The sequence below is a fragment of the Melopsittacus undulatus genome, chromosome 7 (assembly GCF_012275295.1).
Source record: "Melopsittacus undulatus isolate bMelUnd1 chromosome 7, bMelUnd1.mat.Z, whole genome shotgun sequence".
NCBI classification, from domain to species: Eukaryota; Metazoa; Chordata; class Aves; order Psittaciformes; family Psittaculidae; genus Melopsittacus; species Melopsittacus undulatus.
Window position 1 is genome coordinate 61,083,849 of NC_047533.1, and position 27,898 is coordinate 61,111,746.

A 27,898-nucleotide genomic window follows, 5' to 3' on the forward strand; every position below is an offset into this window, starting at 1 on the left:
GAAGTAGTAAGTTGGTTGAAGTATACTGTCATTAATTGACATCATTAATTTGTTTCATACTGTGTGGCCAGTTTTGTTTCAGACTGTGCTTTAAAATCTAACATGTTTTTATCTTGCATTGGAATATCTGATGCCTTTATGTGCTCAAACTGAGGGGCAGGAATATTTTAATACAATTTAAAAGACAAAATATAAACCCAGTTATCTTTATCTTTTAGTGTACTGAATTTGAGTTTATAATACAGGCAAAGCAAATTCTGCACAAGTGTTTTACAAGTATTTTCTGCACTAAGTAAATTACCAAATGGCACAATAGTATTAAATATAATTATGAGGCCTTTAATATATTAGAAAATTATCTGAAAGAAAGGCTACTAAAGATTTTGGATGCAACTGAAAAGGAGAATATGAAGAAATTGTGAAGAAAAACTACCCATAGCTCAGAAGTAAAACTGGTTCTCCTTATCTCTTTTCCCTTTGTATTTTGCATTCAATTTTTTATATTGGTTTGGGTTTTTTGGTGCATGTATTAGAAAATGATTAATATCTGCCTCTTTGAGGGGATATTTCCATTTACTCTAGCTAATGCAAACAGGACAGTTGCTGGGAACTCTATGAGAAATGGAGGAAAAATACCCAATTTATATCAATGCTTTAGGCAGGTAAGATTTTGGAGACATACTGATTATTATGCATTCTGAACATAGATGGGAGAAGAAAGGCAAAAAATAAGGCTGTTTTCTTCACAGAGGTTAAAATATATTTACAATACATGATGCAGTCCTCACTGTTGGGTCTGTAAATCGACCCTGCTGATTAGCTTATGTCTTGCATTGAAGAGTCTTTTCTGTTTCATGTGAAGAGTTCTTCCGTTGGGCTTGTTCTTTTGAGTGTTGTTGGTCAAGGTAAATGATGTTGCCACTAATTCAACTGCAGCTCTGGCAGAATGGCTAAAGTTGCTGAAGTTGCTTTATGGAGATAAATATATATGATATGATAGCCATGACTGATTAGAACACTAATATTTCAGAGGTAATTAGGAAACTGGAGAGAGGAAAATGAGTGGTACGTGGAACTCCAGGTGTCTGATTAGGACATATGTTGGCTTCAAATGACCTACTAAAAAGCAAACAGAAAACTAGTCAAGGACAACATAATTTACCATTATTTCTGCACTGCAGTTGCATCTACTACTCAACTTCACAGTGCAGTCTTAGATTCTGGAAAGAAATGGCAAGAAAAGCAGAAACAGAATGTATGTAAAGGCAGTCCCTTCTTGGTGGGAAAGGATATGAAGATGGCCATAAGGATGCTTGACCAGGAGGAGAATGGGGGACATGAAATAGGGGTGATAAAAATAACAGGGCTCTGGAAACTGGGAGCTACAGCTGATGAAAACAATGGCCTCAGTTAAACGTGGAGGATCCCTATATCCCTTCCAGAACTGCCACTGAGGGGAGAAAGGATAACTATCTACATTTGGGATTATAATACTTAATACTGAAATTGTTTTAGTAATGCAGGTATAAACTCTGTACGTGCAGCTGCAAGCTTCTGTCAGATAAGGCTACAGAGTAATTTGACATATGAGTGTTTTTTCATACTGTTTTTGCTGATCTACCTCCTGACTACATATATATGTTGGTGATACTACTGAGAAGTCTGTTAGAACAGAATTTCTTGGTGATTCTCAGGTGGGCTTGATAAGGGTCTCTTAAAGTGTATGGGAGAAGGGCCACAGCTGTTCAACTGCAGTTCTAAAGTTCTGAGTATCACACAGAGATGTCTGCCCTGGCTTGACCCTTCTAAAGAAAATTGCTGTACAAATTTGTTTTAAAACATGACAGCACACAAAGATCAGGATTGCTGCAGGCAACTGTTCCCGTAGTCAGGAAGTGTTATATGATAAAATCCATCTAACCAGAAGCTTATCTTCATTCATAAAGCTGAATTTTTGGCAATTATTTCTACAATATCTATACTGTTATTTTCTGGTGATAGCTAATTTCTATTATTTTCTACCTTTTCTATTTTCTAGACTTGTTCCTTTTCTGTCTCTCCAGTGGGTGGAGGAAAGGTAGACAGACACATCTACTCTCCTCCTCAGTTCACTATGTTAACAGAATTGTTGAAGTTACAAAGTCAAGAGCTCAAAGGTTTAGTGAGGTTCAGAACTGACATTGCTTATTCAACCATATTTTTGGATGTGCATGTCCTATGGAACTTTTTAATTGAAGAGTTTTATACTGTTGCTCTTGGGACATTTGTAGCATTTATTGCACAGAATGACAACTGCTAAGCAGCTGTTCAAATGTTGTTTGAGCTTGGATTCCAGCTCTTGCTGAGGTATAATTTTTTTCTTCACTTTAAGTGCTTTTTATTTCTAACACTGTGAAGTAGATTATATTCTATATTGAATATAGAAGCCTGTGGGTTTTACTACAGAGTTTTTCTGACTTCACAAATTTTCAGACCAGTTTTTTTACAGTGACTCATAATTATTCCCATTTTACAGATGGTAAACTGAGGCACAGAAGAGATTAAAGTTGTGTCCTCTGCCAGATTTTCAAATTATCTGGCCATAGTACATTGTTGTTAAGGAGTAAAGCCTTTATTGAGCAGTACTGCTCTCGATACCCAGAAGTTCTTCAGTTTGGAGTCCAAGGTTTCATACTTGGTAAGGCATCAGTGACTGTCTGTGAAAAGACAGATTAGATGTCCAGTGTTATTTGGGTTCTGTACCATCTCTGTTGCTCTTCTCTGAAAACTGCAGTCATCTTTTTCCAGCCATCTTCTCCCTTGTGTGTCTTCAGATGTCTTCAATAAAAGGGATCATCCACCCAACTAGCAAGAGCAATAGTCCATTGCAGTGGAAGACTGTGTAGATTTAAGGACGAGTGTTACAAGTGTACTTGTAGTGGAGAATCGGTGCCAGAGTGTGAAGTAACTTGGAGATGTAACTAAATTCTCACTTGTGATTATGTAAAAAATGGTGTATGATCAGTATCTAAAGCTGTGATGTGATCCAGTAGATCAGCAGAAGCTACTGAACCTATCAGAAAAATAAGACTGTATTAGGACTGGATGAAAGAAGTGGTAGACAGAAGGTTTGAAAGTAAGAAAGATGTTGAGAACTAAAACCAGGTAAACTGTGTGGCACTGTATACTTCTTGACATAAGAATAATATACAGTCAGTTGAACCGAATTTTTCACTTTATTGCTTGATCATGCCAGATGTTTTTGATGTTTTGGAACTGGCATTTCTTTGATGGCTATATGACATTTGAGTGTGTGTGTGTGTGTCTCTCAATGTTTATATATAATTTTGTATTAATATACTTATTCAGATATTTTGATATGGGCCCTTAAATACTTAGGAACCATGAGTGTCTCAAAATTAAAACCACATTTGATACTCTTTTTGTTTCTCATTGATGCAGATAAGTCTGGAATAACACAGTCCAAGCATTGCTTGGTTGACTAGATCTGTCCTAGAGTTCATCATTGATTCCATATGTGTATCTACTGCCTAGCCTTCATGGTGAATGGTACCTTTTATCTTTGGGAGATCTTTAAGCAATTTAACTTTGCTCAGCTTATTGTTCAGTAATAAGGCAGTAACATAAGGAAAGTGATTTAAAATGTTATTTAAAATAAAAAATTGAACTGGTTATTCATTCATTATATAAATATAGCTGTATGTATTATTAATTCAACATCATTGGCTTTGACATAAATAGTTATTATCAGAATGGTTTAGTCATAAGATAAATGATTGTTCTATCAAGAAAGAAAATACTAATTTTCTTGTAAAGAAACGGGGAATAAACTTTATTTTTGTTACTTCTAATATGTTTAGAGCACACAAGTAACAGGTTAAAGGGGAGGAGTAGTCAAAAATATCACAAGTACTTCATATCATTTTCTTGCAACCTTAGCACTTCACCATGAACATTATAAATGGATGATTCTCCTTTAGGTACTGACTTGCTTTAGAATGATGTATGAAATAATATGTGTTTTGCATGTCCTGTTTGTAATGATAAAGGTCATATAGTATCATTTACATAATCTCTAGCCAGAAATGAACTCCAGCAATATCTTCTGTATAACATATACATTATCTGAGGTTTAAAACTCTCATTATTCATGAAAGTTAATTTTACAGTGGGTGTGAATGATCTATCTTATGGCTGCTTTTTTGATCATTCTATAAAATAATATGGAGCAAAGCCTGCACAAATAGCAGGAAAACCAGTAAAGAGTGATGCATTTGCTTGACTCTGTGTATACCCGATTGGATCTTGATTGATGGCAATCATTTGTCTTTGTCAAAAAAAGGAGAAAAATTCAGACATTGAAATAAGAGTGCTATCAAACTTTCTACAATGGCAGAAAGATTCTATTAATGTAGCCTGAGAGTATTAACTGTCTCTGCTAGAAAATGATAAAGAATGTTAATTTTTCTTGAACATGTTTAAGTGTAAACTGCATTATTTTGTCTATGGGGGAAGACTAAGAGGGGCATGATACAGATTTATGACATGTTGGAATTAAAAAGAAAAAAGAGTAGATTGCAGAAAAAGAGAAAAAGGAAAGGAGAAACAAAAAACCCAACTAGAAGAACATAATCCTTCTTATTATGATTTCGCAACAAAACAATAAAAGTTTAAGTAGCACAGTGTCGTAAAATCCTTAATGCTGCATTCCAGTTGATATTGAAGCTTTGAAGACTAACTTCAAAGGAGGGTGAACAAGAGCAAAAAATAGATAGAAAATAAACAACAAAAAAAGAGACAAGCTTGGTTTTAGAAACCCTTTTGTATGTCAGATCTGGGAATATTGACCCATTACTTGAATGGACTTTAAGGCAACTTCCTTATTAATGATACTTAGAAACACAAAGCATATGCTTGTGGGTAATAGTGTATTTAAGGGGGAAAATGCTATTTCACAGTACAGTAATGCTGGCAATGCAAGAACACTTCTTTCTAAATAAAGGAACATATAATTTTATCTATAAAAAACAAACAACAACAACAAAAAAAAACCCCAAAAAACAACCCAAGCCACCAAAACCCCAAAGCATTTTAAACACTGGATTTACCATGCCCTTTGTATCTGTGGATTTTATTATACATCTCTTATAGTCTCTGGTTCTAAATACCAGCGTTAAAGCTTGCTTACAGAAACAATATTTTCTAAATCGTGAACACAGCAGGTAGCCTTTGTCAGTACTCTCTCTGCCCTAGTAAGGCAAATACTTTTTGTTCCTAAATTTTTATAGAATAAGAAAACTGTAGCATTCAACTTTGATGTTTACTAGTCCTTGATACACCCTCAAAAATAGTTAAGGGATTGCCATTTTAAGGATGGCAGAAAAAGGAAGCGTATCAAAACTGGGAATCAGGAACTGCATTTCTATGTAATACCTGTACTAATGTGCTTTGTGGCCCTCATTAAGTCATGTTAAAGTACTGGGGAGGGGTGTTCATTTCTTTGGGTTTTATTTAGTTTTTCTGGGGGGAGAGTACTATTTCTGTGTTGTACGTACATTGTACAGACATTTTGTAGCTTTGCCTCACTGCAGTGTGTGTCTGAGGATAGCATCAAGCTCCTGATGCAAATATTAAAAGGCAGCATAAGCACAGTGTTATCTGTTCTTACTTAAAGAACCTTGTAGTGACATCATTAAAGGCTTCACAGTTTTGGATGGATTCATTTGGTGACTTTCATGAAGCTGCTGCTACTGCTGCTGAAGATGCTAAAATGTAATTTTAGCTGGGGGTGGTGCTGGTGTACTTAATTTAATGTTATTTATTTTTTAAGTGGTAGGTGAGGCATGACTTGTATGATTGAGATCTTTGCTGTTTTAAGGAGCAGCTGCAAGATTACTTCATGAGAGGGAAATTTTGCAAGTGGAAGCACTGTATGTTCAGCATACACATACACACACTACTTCACCCCTCTCTTCAGAAAAAACGCAAATGAACACCAGACTAATATTGTGTATGAAGGTATCCTAAAAAGGATATTATAGAAGAAATATTCTTATATGCACCTCCCCTTTCCTTCTGCTCTTGCTTGCCTGCATTTATCCCCATTAATTTTTCACCAGATTTCTGTCTTCACCTTTCATTGCTTTTTCCCATGCTTTTGTCCTAGCCAGACCTGGTTTTCTGACACCCTTTCTATACTTTGCCTCTTGTCCTACTGGTTCCCAACTGCCCTTAGCTTGATCCCCTGCAGATCATGTATGCTAATCATTCCCCCCTCATATATTTGTCCTCCATGGCTTCCACGTCTAGATACTTTCTTTGTTATGTCATAGGTTCTTTGTCTCTTCTATAGTGCGTGTTTGTCATGGATAGGAAGTTAGAGACTGTTCTTCTGTGTGGGTTTGATGTATGTGAGGTCACAATCCGAGGGGGACATGAGAGAACTGTGTTGGGGGGGAGTCTGAGAGGGATGACCTGAGGAAGGACGGGCAGCATCTTCAAAGTTATTTTACCATTAGCAAACACCTACTGATTGTATACAGGCTGTGAACTTCCAAAGCCTTTAGCATGGCCATATTGAGCAGCTTTGTAGAGAGATAACCAAATAAATACTTTGGGCAACAGCTTCTGTGTGGCAAAATTGAAATTCTCTTCACACAATTAACTTGTGAAATTTTATCACAAATGATTCAAGTATAGTAAATTGAAATTAAAATAATACCCTAGAAGACTTTTGGCCAAGTAGAATTACTACAAACCTATTGTTTATTAAACACTCAAAAGCCATTCAATCCACATCACAAAATAAATTCAGCCAACGAACATTTGTTTAATGTGTTAACTTCTCATCCTCAAATCCCAAACAGCAAGCTGTAATCTCTGTGATGATTGTCAGTTTGCCCCTTCTCCTCTCACTGCCCCCTTCCCTCATGGGAAATTTTTGGGGAAAATACCATATTGCAGTGATTAGTATCAAAGATTAGTTACTTCTATCATATGGTTTGGTAAGTAATCCATTGCTATTGCTGTATTTGCTGCTTGCCCAAATAGCTTCACACATGTATTTCATTTCCAATGTTCAGCACAGTTATTCCCTATAAAGTGGGTGAAAGTCTAGATGAAAGCCGTCCCTTTTCTGAAAACCACATTCTCTATCCCTCTTAGTGACTAGTACAACAAAGTAAATTTTAATGGTGCATGATACTGAAAATGAATCCTGTGACCTTGAGAAGTTGTAGCAAAAGATCAGGTTTTATTTGAGTCCCTTTGCCATTGTTTTCATTACTGTATTTTTAATTTTTAGTTGAAAGAAAATGCAATACAAGTAGCTGTGTATATATTCAGTATTTGAAACAGTCCAAATGAAAACTCATAAGTCACTTAAAAAAACCCCAACAAACTGGTTTGCATGTAAATTAATGGGGTTTTATTCCTTTCTGGAGCTTTGTTTATTTCATTAATGGCTGCATTCATCTTCCTTCCGACATGAGAAAGAATGGTTTGTCTTCTGAAATAATTTTTTTACAGCAATAGAGAACTTCTCACTTTATCTCATCCTTGAAATCTCTCACAAAATATATGGCCTTTTTATTTTGAAAAGGAAAGTGAAAACATTCTATTTTTGTGATGAAATGAAGCAGCCTTTGCTCAGTTTTGAGTGTCAGTCTGAATGGGCTCTTCTGTCAGCAGAGAAGCTAACTGCAAAAAAGAAAAAATGCTTCTCGATTTTTTTACTGCGATTTTAAGAATGTTTTCTGTGAAGGATTTAACAAATGTTGTAACCAAGTTTTCTTGGAGAAGTTTTAGTATATACTGTGTCAAAATGTTCGGGTTCTTTAATTTCTTTCTTCTGAAAAAAAGGAAGTTAGCTTAGTTTAGCTGGGATAATACATGTTTATTTCTAATGCTGAATAATGGAAAAAGGTGTGACTACAGATAATTACACGTACAGCTTATACATGCGGGAGGAAGATTATGTTCAAGGAAGAAAATGTACATTGTAGCGCAGTATAACTAAATTATGCTTATAAGTATCTGCACAATAATTTAACAATGATATGGTCTTAAATAATCTTCTCTGAAGAATTTACATAAAACAAGAATTAACATCTCTAGCAAAAAAATGTGGAGAATTGTATGGTTGTTACAGAGCAATGTTCTGCTCTCACATTTACATTCCAGATTTTAAATATGGAATTTATGGTTTTGTTAGGAGCTTCTTTTTTAGAACCTAAAGGATTTTTCTCTTCAATGTCCCTACTGTTGTTTTTAATGAACATTAACAGTATCACATGCTATACAGATACTTGATTATACACACACACATTGAATTCTGTAGTCCAGAAACTAAGGTTTGCTTATGCCACTTAAAACACTCTACGATGGTGCTGTAGTGACACATTAGAACAGAAATTCACAGAAATTAGCACATTTCCAGCTTCTTGATTTTCACTGTAGTAATTTTCTCCAAGCTCTAAACTTGGGGGTTGAGGCCACTGATACTTGGGTTTGTTTGAAGTCTGGTTCTCCACTGTGGATGAGCACTTGGAAAAGAAACACATTAGGAGGAGGAAGGAGTATAAATAGACAAACCACACTAGACTCAGGAAAACCCCTGGGCTGAAAATAGCTGGAAGCTGGCAGTGTATTGAGGGGAATTTGTACATGATCAGTTTGATCTTACTCTTCCTTAAGCCATCACTGACATTTTTGGATGCAGAATCTGAAGTTAGACTTTTGGTGAGAAAAGGTACAGCCATTCTGGTGCTCTTTCTGTCCAGTGGATGCATTCATGTCCCTCCTCTGCAGGGGACAGGGAGTCATTTGGGTGGATGGTGGTGCCACTGGAATGGTGCAGTTTGGGTGAGGTCAGTGTAAGTTACTCCAGATTGCTCAATTCTCTCTGCTGGGGCATTTCTTAGTGGTACTGAGTGTCTGTGGGACAGAGATTCTTTGTTGCATATGACTTATTTCCACTTGTGGGTGACAGTGTTGTGTCCCTCTCATTTTCCTCTGCGGTGGGATTCCTGTGTCAAGAAGAATGGCTTAATATTGAGAAAGTCATTTCAATGTTGGGAAAGAACCTGAAGTGGTATGTTGGTTTCCCTACTGTTGTTTTCGGTTTTTGTTTGCTTGTTTTGGGTTTTGTTTTGGGTTTTTTTTACATTCAACTTGAGACTCTGAGAGATTGTTGCTGGTAAATTTGCTTAGAAGTAAATAAAGGAGTAGCTGGCTGGAGAGGGAAAAGTTGGAAACCTTGTCAGGTCAAGAAAAGCTTCATCTTTCAGCATGCTAACATAGAGGGGAAATAATTTTTGGGGGCGGGTCATACTAATTTTTAAATCACTGAGATGAAACAGGAAACATTTCCCAATTTGTTGCTTCTTCAGCTTTCGTTTTACAGTTTTTGTAATCAATCCTGTCCTATAACATTGGATTTAGATGCTAATGCTGTTAGTCTTGAGTATAAAGTAAGGAGATGTGCATGAAAGAGTATCACAATGACTGTTGTATTGCTCAGTCCAAGTGTTCAAGTTATCTGTTGCTAGATTTCGTTCCTAAAATAGCTATGGAAAAGAAGTTTACATCTTCTCAGATGCTTCTAATGTTTCACCATACAAGCTTTTCTCTTAGACTAAGCTCTTCAATTACCATGTTATAAAAACCTTGCGTGGTTTAGCATTCTAATGTTGCTTATGCCTTATTGCAGGTAGTCCTTTGGTAACTTCTGTAACATGAGTTAGGATGGTTTCTGCATTTCCCTTTTGTTAATGTAGCCAGAGGATAGCTGTAATTTTCAGAGGGCCTGGTAACTATCTTCAGAACTGTTATGACCATTGAGGTACCAGTGAATCTCAGGAAGCAGTTCAGTAGCTTCAGCTAGCTTTTATAGGGTGAGTGATTGAAGCTGCAGATATTTAGGGGAGCTCAAATTAGCACTGAGTAACCAGGCATGAAATAGTCCCTTATTTATCTAAATATGGGATGACAGTGATGGGTGCATGCAGAAAACCATCTACATAGTGCCTCTGAACCTCTTGATGTTGGCCCCAAATATGCATTTTCTCCTTTCCAAATAAAGATTCCAACTTTTTGTTAGCTTATTTTCCCCATCTTGGAAACATTTTTCCTACTTGTCTAGATGCTAATGTCTGTACCTTAATGCTGCTTCTCCATCCTCAGTAGTGTAATGTATCTGCTGTTTCACGCTGAGTTCCTGCAACTTCTGAGGCGGATAGGTGTAAAGCAGTATTCCTTATGCCACCTGCGGGGTCTTGGTGTGAGCTGATACCTACCACCTTACAAAGAGCAGTTCAGTGACAGCTTTACTTGCAGACTGTGTCAGGTAGTAGTTTTGAGCATGCCTCTGTGCAATGTCTGTTAATTGCCAGCCTTTTATCTCCTGGTGCATTGACTACATATAACAGAAGATAAGGTATGTTTTCAGGCTACTTTTCCCTTCATTTAAAGCTTGAGTAAATACAGTATTCTCAGTGTGTTCCAGGAAAGGGTGCTTCATCATAATTCAGTGCTGTGTTTTTATTTTTAGAGACCTTCTGCAAGGCTTTCAGAGAAATATGTTTAACAAGTTAATCCTTTTTAAAGATTTTTGAGTCCTGTTGTTATTTCCTGACTGTGCTATGTTAGTATGGTAATGGTTAAGAGTTTTGTTCCGTGTGCTTCCTTAGTGGTCTTGCTGCCTTGTACTTATTGTTTCCTGTCTCTGAGAGCGATACAATGTTTGCAGTTACTCGAACTCTTTCTTACATATGTTCCTGCAATCATCACACAACAAAGTCATTTCCCAGATTTTTGCCCTCCTCAGATTTTTAAATCCTGAACTAGATCTCTCAGAGAAGTGTTAGCTATTAAAACATGCTTGAAAAGTGGTTTTATTTGGGTTTGTGGTTTTTTGGCAGTTAGTTTTTTGTTGGTTGGTTAGTTTCTTGATGGTTGAATATTTGGTTTTTGGTTTTTTTAAATCTAAGCTTTGATTTTGGATAGAGTGTGGGAGAAGTGCAGGTAGTGTTGAAGTTGCGTGTCTCTAAGACTTCAGTATACTGTTTAAAGGTACTATTTGACAGTAGCCAGACATACTGTGAACCTGAGTTACCTGTTCCCCCTAATGTAAGTTGTGATTAAGCAAGAGGGTGAGGGGGGAATTCTCTAATCTCCCCATGTTCTGTCCACAATAAAAAGACAAATGCATGTATTTTTGATATGTAGTCATTTAGAGACCTCAGAGAAGACTTTCTTCTCTTTATTATTCTAAATTTAAAAAAACAAAACAAACCACCCAAAACCTCAAAACTTTATGTGTAAGCAAGCCAGAGTTGTTCCATCTCTCAGAAGTTGGAGTCTCTTTCCTGTCAAAAGAACTAGCAGATTGGTCTCTCTTGAATGCAGAACTTACTTTGACAAGTAATCTTTAACAGACCTTGCACCACCTTGCAGAGGTTCATTCTGGACAGGAAAACTGTGGATGTTGTACTTACATCCCAGTCGTCTTTCCTACTCCTCTCTTCAGTGTTGAATGCTGAGTTAATTTAGTTGCTAGATGCTAATTTTAACTTCTTTTTTTTTTGGGGGGGGGGGAAAGAAAACACTTGGTTTAGATTTTTCTGACAGAGGACTCTGAAAGCATATTACAAAAGAAAAGAGTTTAGCTTCATTTAGGAGAACGTAGAACAGAAAACCATTTGCTGCATCAGAGGGGTGCACTACTGCATTTTTATGGGAGCAAAAAAAGTATCCAGCTGTAAAGAGATCTATAAAAGAAGGATACAGGTTAGACACAGCTCTTAAAGTGCAGGTATGTGGGAATCTGATTTCATCCTGTTTCTTCTAGAAGAGATGGTGGTGAAGCTAAAATGTTTGGTGCAGGTCAAATATAAGATTTTTTTTTTTGAGGAAAAGCTTTACTGTAATTCCTGTGTTTAATACTTCTGGGGTTAGAACAATATACAAAAAACCAACACATCTGAGGAAATTTTCTTAATTTGGTCAAAAGTTGATCTGTATATCCAGAAATGCTGAAAAAATATCATCTCAAATTCCAAACTACTGGAAAGAATTAATCTGAGTCATAATATTTCAATGTACTTTATTCCTCACAGAAATTTTGCTGATGCTGTAATTAATGAAAAAAGATATAGATCCTGTCTACGCATATGCTTGAGGTGAAAGCATCAGAACCAGTAGGAATAGCTAAGGAGATGGAAATTGAGCTGGCTCCTTTATTATATAGCCTCCAAACTATACAAACTATATTGTTATATTCCAGTGCTCATGTTGCAGCCTAAATTTCCACGTTATCAAACAAAGAGCAAGAAAACTCCATTGAAGTGCATTGTACCTATTTTTGTATGTTATGGTAGTTTTTATTTTTAATATGAATAATAGTTTATGGGAATCTGTATTAACTAGAGTTATTTTGAAAAACAAAAGTTGTTGACTGTTATCAGGTGTAGGATGTGTGAGATCTGGAAATACTTAAAAGCAGCAAAGTCAAAGCATCTGTTTGCAAATTTGCAGTACATCCATTCTTCCATGTCTGAATCATGTCTGAACTAATTTTGCTCAAAGCCAAAATACAGTTTTCATGCTAGTTTCTGATAGAGGAGTAGTTTTCATTTCAGTTTAATTACAATTAATCTTGATGGCACTGCAACAAGAAATAAACTGTGTCTTAGGGTGACATCTTTTAAAGTGCAGCTAGACTGATCAAAATAAGATCAATCTAAGATAAGGTAGTGGTTGTAGATTACTACTGTACCATGCACTTAAGTGAGCCCTCTTTGAAGAATCAGTGTGCACAGGAATGCCAGCACTTCAAAGAATGCTGCCTCCAAAAAAGCTGGGCTGTGTTTGGCCACCAAGGGGTTAATAAAGATGAAAGAAGAGCATACATAAACTCATACATAAACACAACTGTTTTTAAACTGGAGGTTAATGGCACCATCATCTAAGGCAGCAACACATTAAAGGTGGGTTTGTCTTTACCCTGACTTCATAATGTGTAGAGGGAGACTGAAATATTTAAAGTCAACATTTTTTTCTGAATTCCTTTTTAAATGAGAAATTCAATGCTTGTCAATGCAGAAAAGAGTCTCTGTGATACCTGAAGTTGGCATCAGTCTTCTGGTTTTGTTTTACATGCTAGTTATATGAGAACAGATTTTTTTATATGATTCAAAACAGAGATTGGAAGGCTTGGGTGGGGAATGGTAGCTGCAGTGTCTAATAGGTGGTTGAGACAAAGACATAATATCCTAACTACTGTACAAAAGCATGCAAACAGCATTTATACCATTTTTCAAATTGCAAATCTGGGCATTTCAGATCTGTCCTCCTCCTCTCCCTTCCTCTCCCTTTCCCTTCTCTTCCTCTCACCTGTACATTTCTTTCCCTCGGTTTTAGTATAATTGCTGGAGAGACTGCAGTGATAACAGATTACTAATATACAACAGAATAAAAGCATTGAAGCCTAGCAAGCTCAGAATTGTTACTGTGATTAGGTTTAGTGTGGCCACACAGATCATAGAATCATAGAATAGTTAGGGCTGGAAAAGACCTTAAAGATCATCTAGTTCCAACCCCCCTGCATGGGCAGGGACACCTCACACTAAACCATGTTACCCAAGGCTCTGTCCAACCTGGGCTTGAACACCACCAGGGATGGAGCATTCACAACCTCCCTGGGCAACCCATTCCAGTGCGTCACCACCCTTAAATATCTTCTTCCTTACATCCAATCTAAACTTCCCCTGTTTAAGTTTTAACCTGTTACCCCTTGTCCTGTCACTACAGTCCCTAATGAAGAGTCCCTCCCCAGCATCCCTATAGACCCCCTTCAGATACTGGAAGGCTGCTATGAGGTCTCCACGCAGCCTTCTCTTCTCCAGGCTGAACAGCCCCAACTTTCTCAGCCTGTCTTCATATGGGAGGTGCTCCAGTCCCCTGATCATCCTCGTGGCCTCCTCTGGACTTGTTCCAACAGTTCCATGTCCTTTTTATGTTGAGGACACCAGAACTGCACACATTACTCCAGGTGAGGTCTCAGAAGAGCAGAGTAGAGGGGCAGGATCACCTCCTTTGACCTGCTGGTCATGCTCCTTTTGATGCAGCCCAGGATACGGTTGACTTTCTGGGCTGCAAGCGCACACTGAAGCCGGCTCATGTTCATTTTCTCGTTGACCAACACCCCCAGGTCCTTCTCTGCAGGGCTGCTCTGAATCTCTTCTCTGCCCAACCTGTAGCTGTGCCTGGGATTGCTCCGACCCAGGTGTAGGACCTTGCACTTGGCATGGCTAAACTTCATGATGTTGGCATCAGCCCACCTCACAAGTGTGTCAAGGTCCCTCTGGATGGCATTCCTTCCCTCCAGCGTATCAACAGAACCACAGTTTGGTGTCATCAGCAAAGTTGCTGAGAGCGCACTCATTCCCACTGTCCATGTCACAGGGAAGGATGTTGAACAAGACCGTTCTCAACACTGATCCTTGAGGGACACCACTCGTTACTGGTCTCCAGCCGGGCATCGAACCATTGACCACAACTCTTTGCGTGCAGCCATCCAGCCAGTTCTTTATCCACTGAGTGGTCCACTTATCAAATTGATGACACTCCAATTTAGAGACAAGGATGTCATGTGGGACAGTGCTGAATGCGTTGCACAAGCCCAGGTAGATGACATCAACTGCTTTACCCCTGTCCATCAGTTCCATAGCCCCATCATAGAAGGCCACCAAATTGGTCAGGCAGGATTTCCCCCTAGTGAAGCCATGCTGGCTGCCACGAAACACCTTGTTTTACATGTGCCCTAGCATACCTTCCAGGAGAATCTGCTCCAAGATTTTGCCAGGCACAGAGGTGAGAGTGACTGGTCTGTAATTGCCCATGTTTTCCCCTTCTTGAAAATTGAGGTTTTATTTCCCTTTTTCCAGTCATCGGGAACTTCACCTGACTGCCATGATTTTTCAAATATGATGACCAGTGGCTTTGCAACTTCATTCGCCAGCTCCTTCATGACCCGCAGATGGATTTCATCAGGGCCCATGGACTTGTGTACATTCAGGTTCTTAAGATGATCTCGAACCAGATCCTCTCCTACAGTGGGCCCAAGGTCTTAATTCTCACAGTCCCTGTGTCTGCCTTCGGAGACTTGGATAGTGTGGTCAGAGCTTTGCCAGTGAAGACAGAGGCAAAGAAGTCATTAAGAACCTCAGCCTTCTCCAAATCCAGGGTAGCCAGTTCTCCTGCTAGCTTCTGGAGGGAGCCCATATTGTCCCTAGTCTGTCTTTTATTTGCAATGTACCTATAGAATCCCTTCCTGTTATCTTTCATATCCCTAGCCAAGTTTAATTCTAAAATGCTTACGTGAATGCTACTGAGGGAGGGAGAGTAGATGATCTTTAACTAGTTTTGCCGTCAAAGGAAATACAGGTAATGTAGGTAACATTTCTGAAGACCTCAATGCACTTGTCAGGAGTTAATTAATCTTTAATGTTCTGAAGTAGACACATTACCAGTGAAGTGCTGTGAAATACCCACATTGAGATAGTGTAGCTGTCCAAGTAATATTTTAGCAGTAACTTTGACTTAATGCTAATCAAACTTTTTCCTGTGTGCTTTGGTAATACAAATTTTTGAATCAGATCAAGAATCCAATATACTAAACCCCAGTCATTTTCCCTGCTGCATCAGTACTCTAATTTAGGTTTACCACACGGCAACACAAACCCTTGTGCATAGGATCTCTGCATGAAAAGCTGAACTTGGTAGTGCTGCTGAGAATTGCTTGTCAAGTTACATCTTCAGTGTTTGCTTTACCACCATTAAGCTCAGTGGTTTATTTTCAAAAATGTGTTAAGTATTTTAATCACGTCACACATCAGTAATACACAAATTGATGTGCACAAAGCATTGTTTAGATTAGTACTTATGACATGTAGCTAATCATAATTAGGTTATCTGGTATGACTTGGGTTTTTTTAGATCAGAGTTTGTGAAAGCTCATTACAAGAATATTGAAGGGATTCAGAAAATGCTTTACTTGTTTTCTGAAATTGCATTTTAACAAGTCAGTGGAACACACCTTGCATTTTATGATGACTTGCAAAATATAAGAGATTTCAGTTAATATTTTGGACGTCCAGCTGCATGAAAATGCGGTGGATTTCAATTTGCAAGATAAAGCACGCTCTTATGTTACATGATGCCCTGCATTCTGCTAGTGGTACTTCATCAAGATTTCTGCAGTACTTTCTAGACCTTCACCTTCTATTTTTGGATTGACAATCTAATGCGAATACAATTGCTTCTTTGTTGGAGAAAAATGTTTGTATGTCTTACAGCAGATGTCTGGCACGAGTTCTTGAAGTATTTTACATGGAAATACGTGAAATATTCAGATGGAACTCAAAAGTCCGCTAGATGTAGAGCAAGAAATATTCCTCAACAGCATTGCAATAATCCAGCATATTCTGTAAAAAATGGAATCACTGTTTGCATTCTACAATTAGTCTTCTGTGTAGTTTATTATTAGCACCTGCTATTACGCATTTGATGAGCCATTGCAACCAAAATGCTGAACAAATTAAAACCAAAAGATGATGTAGGCTTTTCTGGAGAAATTGCAGATATGCCTTCTTTGAGTTTTCCTTTCAAATCTATACCGTTGTTACTGATGAATAAGTGTTGTTGTCACACTCTGTTTGTCTATGAAACAAATTTAGCCTAGATGTCTCTGTCTGAGCATTTACATCTTAGAAATTGGCATCACTGATGGATTGCCTTGCTGATGGTCTTAGTGGAGAGACCAAGGATTGATTAGGTTTAGAAATTGACTTAACTATTTAACTGTACAGTTAGAGTTCCAACGAGGTGTATTTCATCTGGAAATTTATCTTGGTATCTTCACATAGGTTTAGGATATGTAAATGAGGTATTATGCTTATGTCATGATCACCACCTGTGTTCTTGTTCCATGGCCTGGGGACAGTCTCTGCTTCCCGACATGCCAGTGCAGTCATCTCTAGCAGCACAAGATTCACATTGTCCAGTGTTTCAGATCCATGTTTAGTGTATGTTATTGCCATACATCAGGGCAAGGACTGTTTTTCTTTAAATAGTAGATTGTGAAAAGACTATAATAGCAGACTGTGTTGTTGTAACAACACATTTTTTCATGGGCATAGACTGTCTAGTTTCCATCTGCTTTTAAGCTTGTTGCAGTTGCTTTTTGTCAGTAAGTTTTCTTGCCTTTAAGGCTAGATAGCCTTCTAGATAGAAGAGGTAATTTAGGGCTGTAGTCATCCTCTTCTTTGCAGACAATTTCTGTAACACTGTGCTGCTTTCCTCTTTCCTTCCTTTTCTTTGTTTCTCTTTTCTGTGTTGTGTTTGTTTAGTACTTCACTAATCTAAGTGTCTGAATGGGTGTTTCTGTGGTGTGCTAAAATCCATTCTCAATTAACTGGTGGCCCAAGTACAGCCTTAAGACCTCTGAGGCTATTGCTTTTGTAGATTTACATTTTCCTAGCCATGCTATTGTTCTGACTCCTTCTTTTCTCTGGTCATAGAATTAGCAGACTGTCCTGAAATACACAATGGATAAAGCGTTACAAGAAATAGTACTTCAGTCCTCTTGTCATTATCTGGTTGTATTGCTTAGATTCAATTTAAATCTCTTATAGGGGTATGAGCACCAATAGGTAATTCCCACGCCTAAAATTCTTTTGCTATAACACCATGATAAAACTAGCACACCTGTCACTATGTTTTGTTTCCAGTTGTGTTAATCTTTGAAACTGTTAGGAAAAATAGGTTTCTTGGTCTTGGAATGAAGTTATGTGGGCATTTAAACTTTTTTCCCACTGACCACAGTGACATTTACTTTTGCATAATTCTCTCAAAGTCCTGAGAATACACGTTAGATTGTCTGTTCTGTATTTTGTCTCATCTCTGTACAACTGTAACAGTTTAGTTACTTACATAGGCATTGAAAGGAAAGCTTTATCTCAGTTCTGAGTATGTAGCCTAGTAGTTTGGGGAACTGTTTGAAAAATAAAATAATGGTTATGCTATTGGAGTTGTTTCTATTAAATCAATGTTGTTACTAAGGAACTAATTAGTGTGTATCATGTTAGAGGGAGCCCTGACAAATCCATGCAAATCATATGATTTATAATTCATAAATCCCCAATCCCCTGAGAAATGTTGCTGTTGCACTTATGCTAATTAAGTACTTATGTTCATTGATCCAGTCCATATAGCACCTTTAGTCCATATGGCATCCTTTATTGTAAGGCCAGAAACTTCTGTTGTCAAATTTTCCCTGTAGTTGATGCTCCACATCTGCTTTCTTGGCCCCTTTACTTCATGGTTCTTCAGTCTGCCAGTGGTCTTCTGCCCGAATCAGAGCAATATTTATGTCTGTCTCCCCCTGGCTGTAGAGGTAAAATCTGCATGTTACAGCATTGCCTTTAGGACATGGGACTGCAGTAGTTCATTGATCCTACTAGTAAGCTACTTGTTCTAGAGTATATATTTTATATCTATATATGTATATATATGTTTAGGTTTATGTTAGTACTAGTATGCATTTGTCCCAGTAGCTGATCTCAGAAATGGCTCAGTTGTAAGAATTAGACTGCATGGGTGTTTATTTTTGGCTGTGTAGGCTTTTGCTAGATATTTTTCTATGCATAGAGAATAGGGTTTTTTTAACCTCATAATACAGTGGTTTCTAGTAGTTATAAATACCTAATTACACAGTCTAGTTTTTGTTGTTTGTCAATAATCAGCACAATGGTGAAAGAGCTGGAATCCTATGCAAATTTTGTATGCCAAACTGAAAATAAAAGTAGGGGACTAAAGATATATTGTGTTTCAGGATAATACTTCATGCCTGATCATTGTTACCTATTTTTCTAATAATTTTAGCATAGTTTTGTAACGCAGTATAATTGTAATTGTTACCCAGAAGAATGGCATTACTTAATTCTATCAAAACTGTAGAAAGATAGATGAATGAGAAATTAATAATTTACCATCTTTGCATAATACTGTAGCACAGTAGACTACCAGAAGGATTGATGGCAGAAGAGGTTAACAAATTTTAGCAGCTTCCATTAGCTTTCCATTGTCATATGTTTGTGTTGCGGACTGAAATAAGCTTTGTAGGAGATCTCAGTCTAGGGAACTAATTACTTGTGCCGATTGCCATACTGATGAATAGACCCTCATTGTATCATTCCCCTGAAGACGAGGAGCAGTCTGTGATTCACGACTGCATCCTGGCTGATATTTGATAATAATTTTAACAGATAAATGTAGGAAGGCAGAATGATGAAGTGCCTATCCATGCTGTAAGACTATCAAAGGCATGCACATAGCCAGCTGTGTTCTGCCTTTTTTTTATAATCACTAATGGAGAATTTTAAGTTATTAATCCACCTTTGAATAAACCCGTATCATTCTGCATTTTATAATTTTTCTTTGGTTAAGTATTCCAAAATCATTGGATTTTATAATCAAAGCATTTGAATTTTAGCATGATTGCATTACAGACAGTGTGAAATAAGATACTGGTGCATCTGATTCCAATACTTCAATATTTTTCTGATAGTAAGAAATCAGGAAGATGAAAAATAGCACTGTCTTTTCTTTGGTGTTAGCAAAAGGCATAGAATTTACTGAAGGTAATGCAAAGACACTCTCCATTTTTATAAAATGATTTTCAGTCACAATTTTTTATCTCTACAAACTGTGTTGGGGAGTAGGGCTATGCAAATAAATCTGGCTTTTGTTACCATGTGTGTCTGAAACCTTCATTTACCTTAAGTAAAATGTATTTCTGTCTTTAGACCTCAAAACTAAGAATGTGGATACCAAGTATTTTTAACATCATGATCTGTAAATTAGTTGTTCCTATTCATTTGTCAGTGTTGACAGGTATGCTTTTATTAGCTCCTGGACCAGAAATGGAATATATATATATGCATTTTCATCTACTGTTTTAATACTTCCTATGTTAACAAACAAAATAAGTTTTTGTTTTTTTTAATTTGGGCATACAGGTTTTCAGGCTGTCATAGCTATTCTGTGCTTCAGGCATTTTCTGTTTATTTACTATACCTGAAATTGGCATTTTTTGGTACATTCTCTAGGCTAAAATACTGTTTTACAGTGGCATTCATTCATGATCATCTAACAGGATAGTAACTGGCACTTATATATGACCATATTAAAAAGATCTACGTATATTTGGAGAGTACAATGGAAAATAATGAATTTGATATAACCTTTTCTAGAGGTAATTTTTTAGAAGTATGCCTTCAATATAGCAATTATTACACATCATAACATGTAGTTTTTAATTAAATGTAAAAACACAACTACATAAACCAGAAATCCAATCTGATTTGCTCGAAAATAGATTGCTGTTTCACTCTCCTGGAATGGTTTATTTAAAAACAGTAAATGGAAAAGAAATGCATTTTCTTGTGTTGTTCTAAGCCTCAGGGGCTAAATGTAATGAATATTTTAAGAGATTATTTTAATTAAATTCCTGCACATCTAAACAGAGTAATATTTTATTATCACATACATAACCATGTAACTGAGGTATTCATTAAAGTTAACACTTTCTGGACCAAGAATTCATGGCATGATTTACTGACCTTGTGCAAAAAGGCACAAATTAGGAAGAAAAATGAAGGGGGACAGACTTTGATTAATATAGGTAATGCTATACCATATTTATAATAGCCTTTTCCCTATTCTGGTTTATAAATGCAGTCACTGAGAAAGGTGCCCTGCTGAGGCTGAAATGAGGCTGAAATCGGAGCACATGCCACTAGAGTGTGGGGAAACTGATCACACTGTCAGCAATTCATTTCAAAATGATGTATTTAGTGCTCATTTCACCTTCCAAGAAAAAAGGGAAAGGAGTTCCTTAGGCTGGAAGGTGATATTGTTATTTTCAAGGACATACCTAAGTAAAAGATTGCAGAAAGGGGGGAGGTTAAAAAGAAAAAAGGCAAAAGCAGCGCAAACAAGGAGAGCTTTATGCAGAAATTCAGCGCTACCATGCTGTTTGATAATTGCTAACATATGTGGCTCCTCTGTTTCATTGTAGTCGTCCTCGTGAGTTCTGGCGCCTTGACTACTGGGAAGATGACTTGCGGCGCCGGCGACGATTTGTGCGTAACCCCCTTGGATCGACACATCCTGAAGCGACACTAAAAGCAGCCGGAGAACATGGTCAGTGTAAAATCTGCTTCTCACCAATAGCAGCAGGTTACAGTATGTGGCAGTAAAGACCAGACCTTCATTGCTATAAGATGCTAGAAAATTGTCCCAAACACCAAAGGCTTTTGTCATTGCATTGCAGGCACATTCAATACAAAGATAAATTGACCATCACTTCATGTAACCAGTGATGGTATTTGATAAGCCTCTTCCTTACATCTTAGTTGAGCTGGCACATTGTGCATACTTTGCATACAATAATTACAAATATAGTACTCACTGAACAGAAGAAAAGCGGATGCAGTTTTGCCATTAATCATGGACAAGTATCTTAATTGTAGTAAATTACCTATTTAGTAACTTCAGAAAACAATCTTTCCTGTTCAAAAATCCACAGCAGTTTTTTCAGTTATCCTTAGCATGTATCTGTGGATCGTTACAGATACATTAAAAGAAAAATAACACTTCTGAAGCTGAACTGTATTCACACCTTTATTCAAGTCCTCAAGTTTTTGGCAAGAATTTGATATATAAGAAATAGTAAGAAATGCTGAAACATGAAGTATTGCTCAAGCAGCAAATGGTAATGAGGACTTCTATGTGGTGATTTTAAAAAAGGTGATTGCGTTTCTTATCCTTTTTTCTCCCCATTTTATTATCAGGGATCACTCAGCTACATGCTGCTGTGTCTGTTCTGGAGAAATGTATTTATAAAACTGATACAATAATCAGTTTGAGAATTCTATAATAAACCAAAAAGATAAGCAAAACACCACCCAAAGCTAATGAACTTTGGGGTTTAGTCTAGAATTGTCTGGCTTCGTAACCTAATGAAGATACATCGATAAGGAAGAAAAAATTTTCTTATATTTAAAAATAATTTACTTATAATTAAAACTGAGTACCCTCTTCTTTCTTTTTTAGCCTGTGATTTATTGCATACACATACATATATGTGGTGGAATAAACTTAATGCTAATTTCAAATTATTAAGACTGTTGTATGAATATAGAAGAACATCACTGGCGTAAAGTTACTTTCCGTCAGGCATCTTAACCTCTTGCACTCAGCCTTAAAGAGCCATTTCTGGGGGAAAATGTCTACAATATGTCAGCTGATATAATGCCAAATGTGACATCAGTCCTCTAAAATAAATGACCGTACAGAGAATAGTCAATAAAGTGATCTGAAAGCAATGTTTGGAGAGCCCTACATCTTTGACTATAGAAAGAGGAACAAGATGTAGAATTAATTAACCCATTTTTTTGCTTTGGGGCTTGTTGTTCTTAAGTCTGTGTGTTGTTTCGATGCTGTGGACTTTTAAGGGCACAAGGTTTCCTTCTGTTTAATACTCCATGGATAAACAACAACTGCCCCTCTTTAATATTACATGTACTTCAAGTTTAATAGATCTCATCACAGTTTTATATATTCTACTCATATTTTTGTATTTAAAGTTTATGTTTTTTATTAAAATACTTAGAAGTATCTATTTACTGCAAGATATTTACAGTTCCTATTTATATTTATTCCTAATTCTTCCGTAAGTAAGCACACACTTATTCGTCTTTCATACTATTTATTCATCTTTCATACGAATGTGATACTTTAATTAATCCATGCAACATTTCAGAGGCTATGTCTCATACTCAGCTTACAGTAAAAAGGAGCACAATTTTTGTCAATACAAAAGAAGAGTGAGTAAAAGTAGCCCTAGTTCATAGGTAGGTAATATGCATAGCTGGTAGCTAATCCTGGTAATTTAAATAGAGCTAGCATACTGCTTTTGTTGTCTGCTTCCAGTCTTCTTTCTTCACAGTCTTCTTTACTTTACTGTAAGTGATCATTTAATGTGATTTCTGAAAATGTAGATAATTCTTATCTTCCTGACTCAGTGTGCGTATGTATGCAATTGTTTTGCTCCAAGACCTTCCACTGGCAAAGCATAAAACAGATGACCAAAGTACAAATTCAAGTTCAACTGGAAACTATATATAATGTGTAGGAATACAAAGGTTGTGAGGGTTTATACTGTTTCTTTGGGGGGTTGGGTTTTTTGGTGTGGTGGTTTTGTTTTTACATCTCACAAGGTCCAGTTGTCAGAAAGGTCAGTTGGAACAGTCACGCCATCTATTTATAATTTGCTTTTGTAGACTTTTAGTATTAACCAATTTCAGCTCATAAAATTCAATTATTTTCAGATTTTTGGAACCAGACTTCCAGGCCCTGCTTTCATGATGTAGTTTCTAAATTCTAAGGATATCTCCTTAGAGTCTGCAGAATGTTTGCCCTGGTATTTTATGATTTCTTATCAATAATTTAGCATGAATTATTCTATTTCAAATAACTTTACATGTCTCTGAAGCAAAAGCATTTTTAAATAATTAATAAAAGGTTCCCTACTGCCTATTTAAGCTTTTCTCAAAACAAACCATACCAAAACCAAAACCTGAAATTGGGCATAAGGGATTTTGCCAAAAGGAAGACAGTGATAAATAATGCATAAATAATGGGAAAGGACTGTTGCAGTAACCAGACTTGAAAGCATAGATTTTAGTACACTTTTCATTAGTAGATGCACGTTATTAACTGCTTGTTTTCTTTCAAATAAAACCAGATGTATTCTCCACCCCAGAGAGCACACAACCTAGGAAAAAAACACAATTTGCAACTGTGAAAATTACTCAGAAACAATTGGAAGCCTAGATGTTGTTCAGTAAAATCTAGAGAGAACAACAACAACAACAACAATCAGCTCTGTTGCAGCCTAGTTATGTGTCTTAGTAGAAAGAACCAATCTTTTCCAGGGATTGATTTGATTTGAAGGAGAACCTCTGGTGCAGAGGTGGCAGAATAAATACCTGAAGACTAATGTTCTCTGTTCAGACAATCAATACCAGCCCCATGACTATACTTCTGGCTACCTTCTAGTTAAAAACAAATTTTTTAATTCTGACAATTTAATTGCCATTCCCAAGTTCACATTAACTTGCTTGGGGAAAAAAAGGCTTTAGGTAATTTTTCAAAGGGGGGGGCAAGAAGGGGGGAATCTCCATAATGGCTATTTATAAAAGTCAGTCTAGCAGTGTATTGTGGGGGAAGGAAAGAAAGGTGAAGGTAGTTTGGTAGAAAATGTTTGGGATAGAAAGAGTTAACTCTTCTCTGTTTGCCCTTTTATCCATTCTTGAGAAATTAAACCAAAACACTTACATAGGTGTGAAAGTGCAAAAATAAGAGTACTTTAAACCTTTTGGCATTTTTAGATTGACCCCCAAAACAGTATTTCGTGACAGAATCTTTAGTTACTAGAAAATACCTTTATCAAGCTTTTTAGCATGTGATTTGTTTTTTTTTATTGATATTTGTGAAAAACTTGGGGTGAGGGGGACTTAAACAGCCTGTAATGTCAGCATCAAGGCAAGAGGCAGAGTTCAGAGCTTTGTGACTGCAAGTGACTAGCAGTGGGTCACCTGCAGTATTGCAGTCGACTGATCAGTTTTCTTTGCCTTGACTCAAGGGACAAAAAAGAAGCCTTAAAAATAATATTTTAAAATCCTGAGGTGAAAGTAAAAATATCATAATATAATAAATAATATATAATAATAATAAAAAAACAATAGTAAGGGGCACATCTTTTCCCTGAATTATTTCTCCTGAATCATCAGACATCAATATATAGATATATATGTACACACACACAAATTAGTATGTTCTGAATTGTGCTTTCCAATACTTTATAGTTTTTCAGATGACTTTTAAGAATTGTATTTTGCATGTACGTTAAAGTTGTAGACTATTTAAAATAATCTGCCATTCTATGTATGCCTTAAGCTTATGTTCAGCAACATAAGATAAACTGTTGTTTTTACTCCCAAGTGTTTCAGAGATTTAACTGGAATAAAGAAGGCTGAGATGCAGAGATGTGTTTACAAAAAGCTGCTTGAAGAAACTGGGTCTTACAGAGCAGTTTTGTGAAGGATTGCATGGAATTACACTAATGAGTTATAAAAGCAAAATGTCTGTGCTAGATGAATACTCTGCCAGGAGGCTGCTATGTCTTGTGTAACACGCAGACCATACCTTGAGGTCTCGCGCTTGAAAAGGTGTATGTGAATGTATGTTTAGACCTGCAGGGTTGGAGCCATAAGCTCTGGTCATGCCAGGAATAGGCAGGCTTGGCAGAGAGGGGTTTAGAACTAAGATCCAGTGTAATATACCTGTGTGCATATGTGGGCACAGAATATGTCACATGATGCCATGCTCTGTCATATGTGTAATCAGTAAATATAGAAAGAGAACTAGACCATGGCCTACCTATGTAAGTGCATTTATCTACAGAAAATAGGTGAATCCATGTGGAATACACTCTGTTCTATACAGACATTCATGTGAGTGTGTGTGTGTTGCAGGTGTAGTGTTTTATTCGAGTTAAGTATGGAAAAAGCAGGTTCTGGTTCAGAGCACAGTGTCTTACTGCCTTCCAGTAGCTACTATCCGCAGATGTGTAGACAGGCTCTGCATCTTCCTGTGTCCATGTGTCTACACATGATTCATGCATCTCTGGAAATGTGGATGGGTAATATCACATACAAAGAGATAATAAAAATTTTGAAATATAGACTAACCTAACTTACAGACTAAGCTATAGTCTAAAATCTTTTATTGAAAAAGGCAGTTACAAACAAAAGATGGATGTTTTTGAAGCTGCATGATATCATTAATTAGGGAAAGAAAACCTGAATAGCTGACGAAGATGTGTTTGTTTTAACCAGGCATCTTTGGCTTGGAAGCTGCTGTATTGATTTTATTATTTCTTACTAGTAGATGAGAACAAAGTCTGAAGGACATACTAGTATTTTGGACAAGTTGGGCTCATTATAAAAATACTAAGCTTTGATCCTGGCTCTCAATTCAGTCTTAAATGAGAATAGGTAGAAGGGTAGCTTGAAATAGCATCTGTGGTATAACACATAGATTGTAGTAGAGGAAGCAAAAATGGCAGGTATGTACAGTGCAGATGGGGGTTTTGATACCACAAATACAGTTTCCCTGTATTAAAAAAAAAAGAAAGAAAGAAAAAAGAAAATAATTTATTATCTTTGACTTTATCCCTGGGATGGTTTTGTTCTGTTTTACTTTTTTTGATCTTCAAGAGAGTGCTGGTAGGCTGCTGAGTAACAGTGCATGTGGTGTGTATTAGTATACTGTTGGTAATTTTACTGCTGCTAACTTAAAATCCTCAAGGGGGAGTTAATTACAGGAAAACCTTTCTAAATATCAGCTGCATATTTTCCATGACAAGAAGGTTTTCAGCCCACATTGAACGACTCCAGAATCTGAGTTATCATTATTTACACGAGCACATTTTAGAAGAAAGTAAAATTTGTGTTTGTGCAATGCAGTTAAAGCTTTACAGTAATTTCTTTATAAAAGGTTTACTTACAAGTGGCAGTTATGGGTTAGGGAGAAAGGATTGTGCAGAAATTACTTTTTATTTTGTATAGCAAGTTAAATTACATTTTCTTCGTGGTTTTTTGTTTGCCTTTGTTTTTGATAGGGTGGTTGCTTTTGTTGTTGGGATTTTTTGTAAGCTCAAGGCCTAAACCAGACCCAGGGTGTTTGATGGTTTGGGGGCAGTTTCTTTGTTCATGTTTCTTTTTTAGTGTTCACTTAATTGAAAAGTTTATTATTTGCAACTTATGTGCATACATTTACTTAAAAATTTCAAACTTTATATATTGCCACTGGGGAGTTGCTGCCTTCTGTAAATGTTTGCAGATTAACATATTTTTAAAGTGAGCCGGTGGAACTTCAAATCAAGTATGGCAGCAATCAGGGGAAGCAGTGAGCGATGTGTTGAAGTTAGTTGGTCCTGATGTGTTTGGTGAATGTTTTTCAAATACGTCTGTGCCATGGGCATTCTCAATGTGTTTTTTAAGAAGTGTATTTTTATTTGACTTAAAATAACCCAAAACAACATATACACTGCTGGTTTTTGGCTTTTACTGCAGCAAGTGGCAACTTACATATACAGTGAGCAATTGCTTTTTTTTTTCTTCTTTTCCCTTTTCCCTTTTTTCCCCCTTCATTTTCCCATCCCTCCCCTTCCTTTTCCTTTCCCCCTTCTTTTTTCTTTCCTCCCTTCTTTTTTTTCCCTCCCTTCCTTTTTCTTTCACCCGTCTTCGTTTTCCCTTACCATTTTATTTGTCCCCTTTGTTCCCCCCCCCTTTTTTCTTTTTCTTTATTTTCTTTCTTTTCCCTTTCTCTCTCCTTTTGTTTTCTCCTTTTTTTTTCTTTATTTTCTTTTATTTTCTCTTTTCTTTTTCTCTTTTATTTCTCTTTTTCTTTTATTTTATTATTTTTTCCTTTTTTTTTGTTTCTTTCTTTTTCTCTTTTTCCTTTTCCTTTTTCTTTCTTTTTCCTTTCCTTTCTTTTCCCTTTTTCTTTTTCTTTTTCTCTCCTTCTTTTCTGACGCTGCTTTGAGATTGTAATGTTAAATAAGAGACTTCTACCTAACAGTGCTGACCCGACCCGGGGAACCCTCCTGGTGGCACCGGCCACCACCTTACCCAGCACTGGCCTCCGCTGTCAGGGCGTGTGTGTGTGAGCAGCGCTCAGGCACGGCTGCGGCACCTTCCCCTACCCC

General features: G+C 36.9%; 1 protein-coding gene across 3 annotated transcripts in view; it reads left to right on the forward strand.

Annotated features, from left to right (window-relative positions):
- LRBA (LPS responsive beige-like anchor protein) overlaps nt 1-27,898 on the forward strand; it is a 395,364-nt gene that overhangs the window by 181,630 nt on the left and 185,836 nt on the right. For all 3 annotated transcript variants that reach the window (XM_031046772.2, XM_031046774.2, XM_031046773.2), the window contains one exon: nt 21,140-21,264. In XM_031046772.2, coding sequence (XP_030902632.2) covers nt 21,140-21,264 — 125 coding nt within the window. The remainder of the gene's footprint in view (nt 1-21,139; nt 21,265-27,898) is intronic.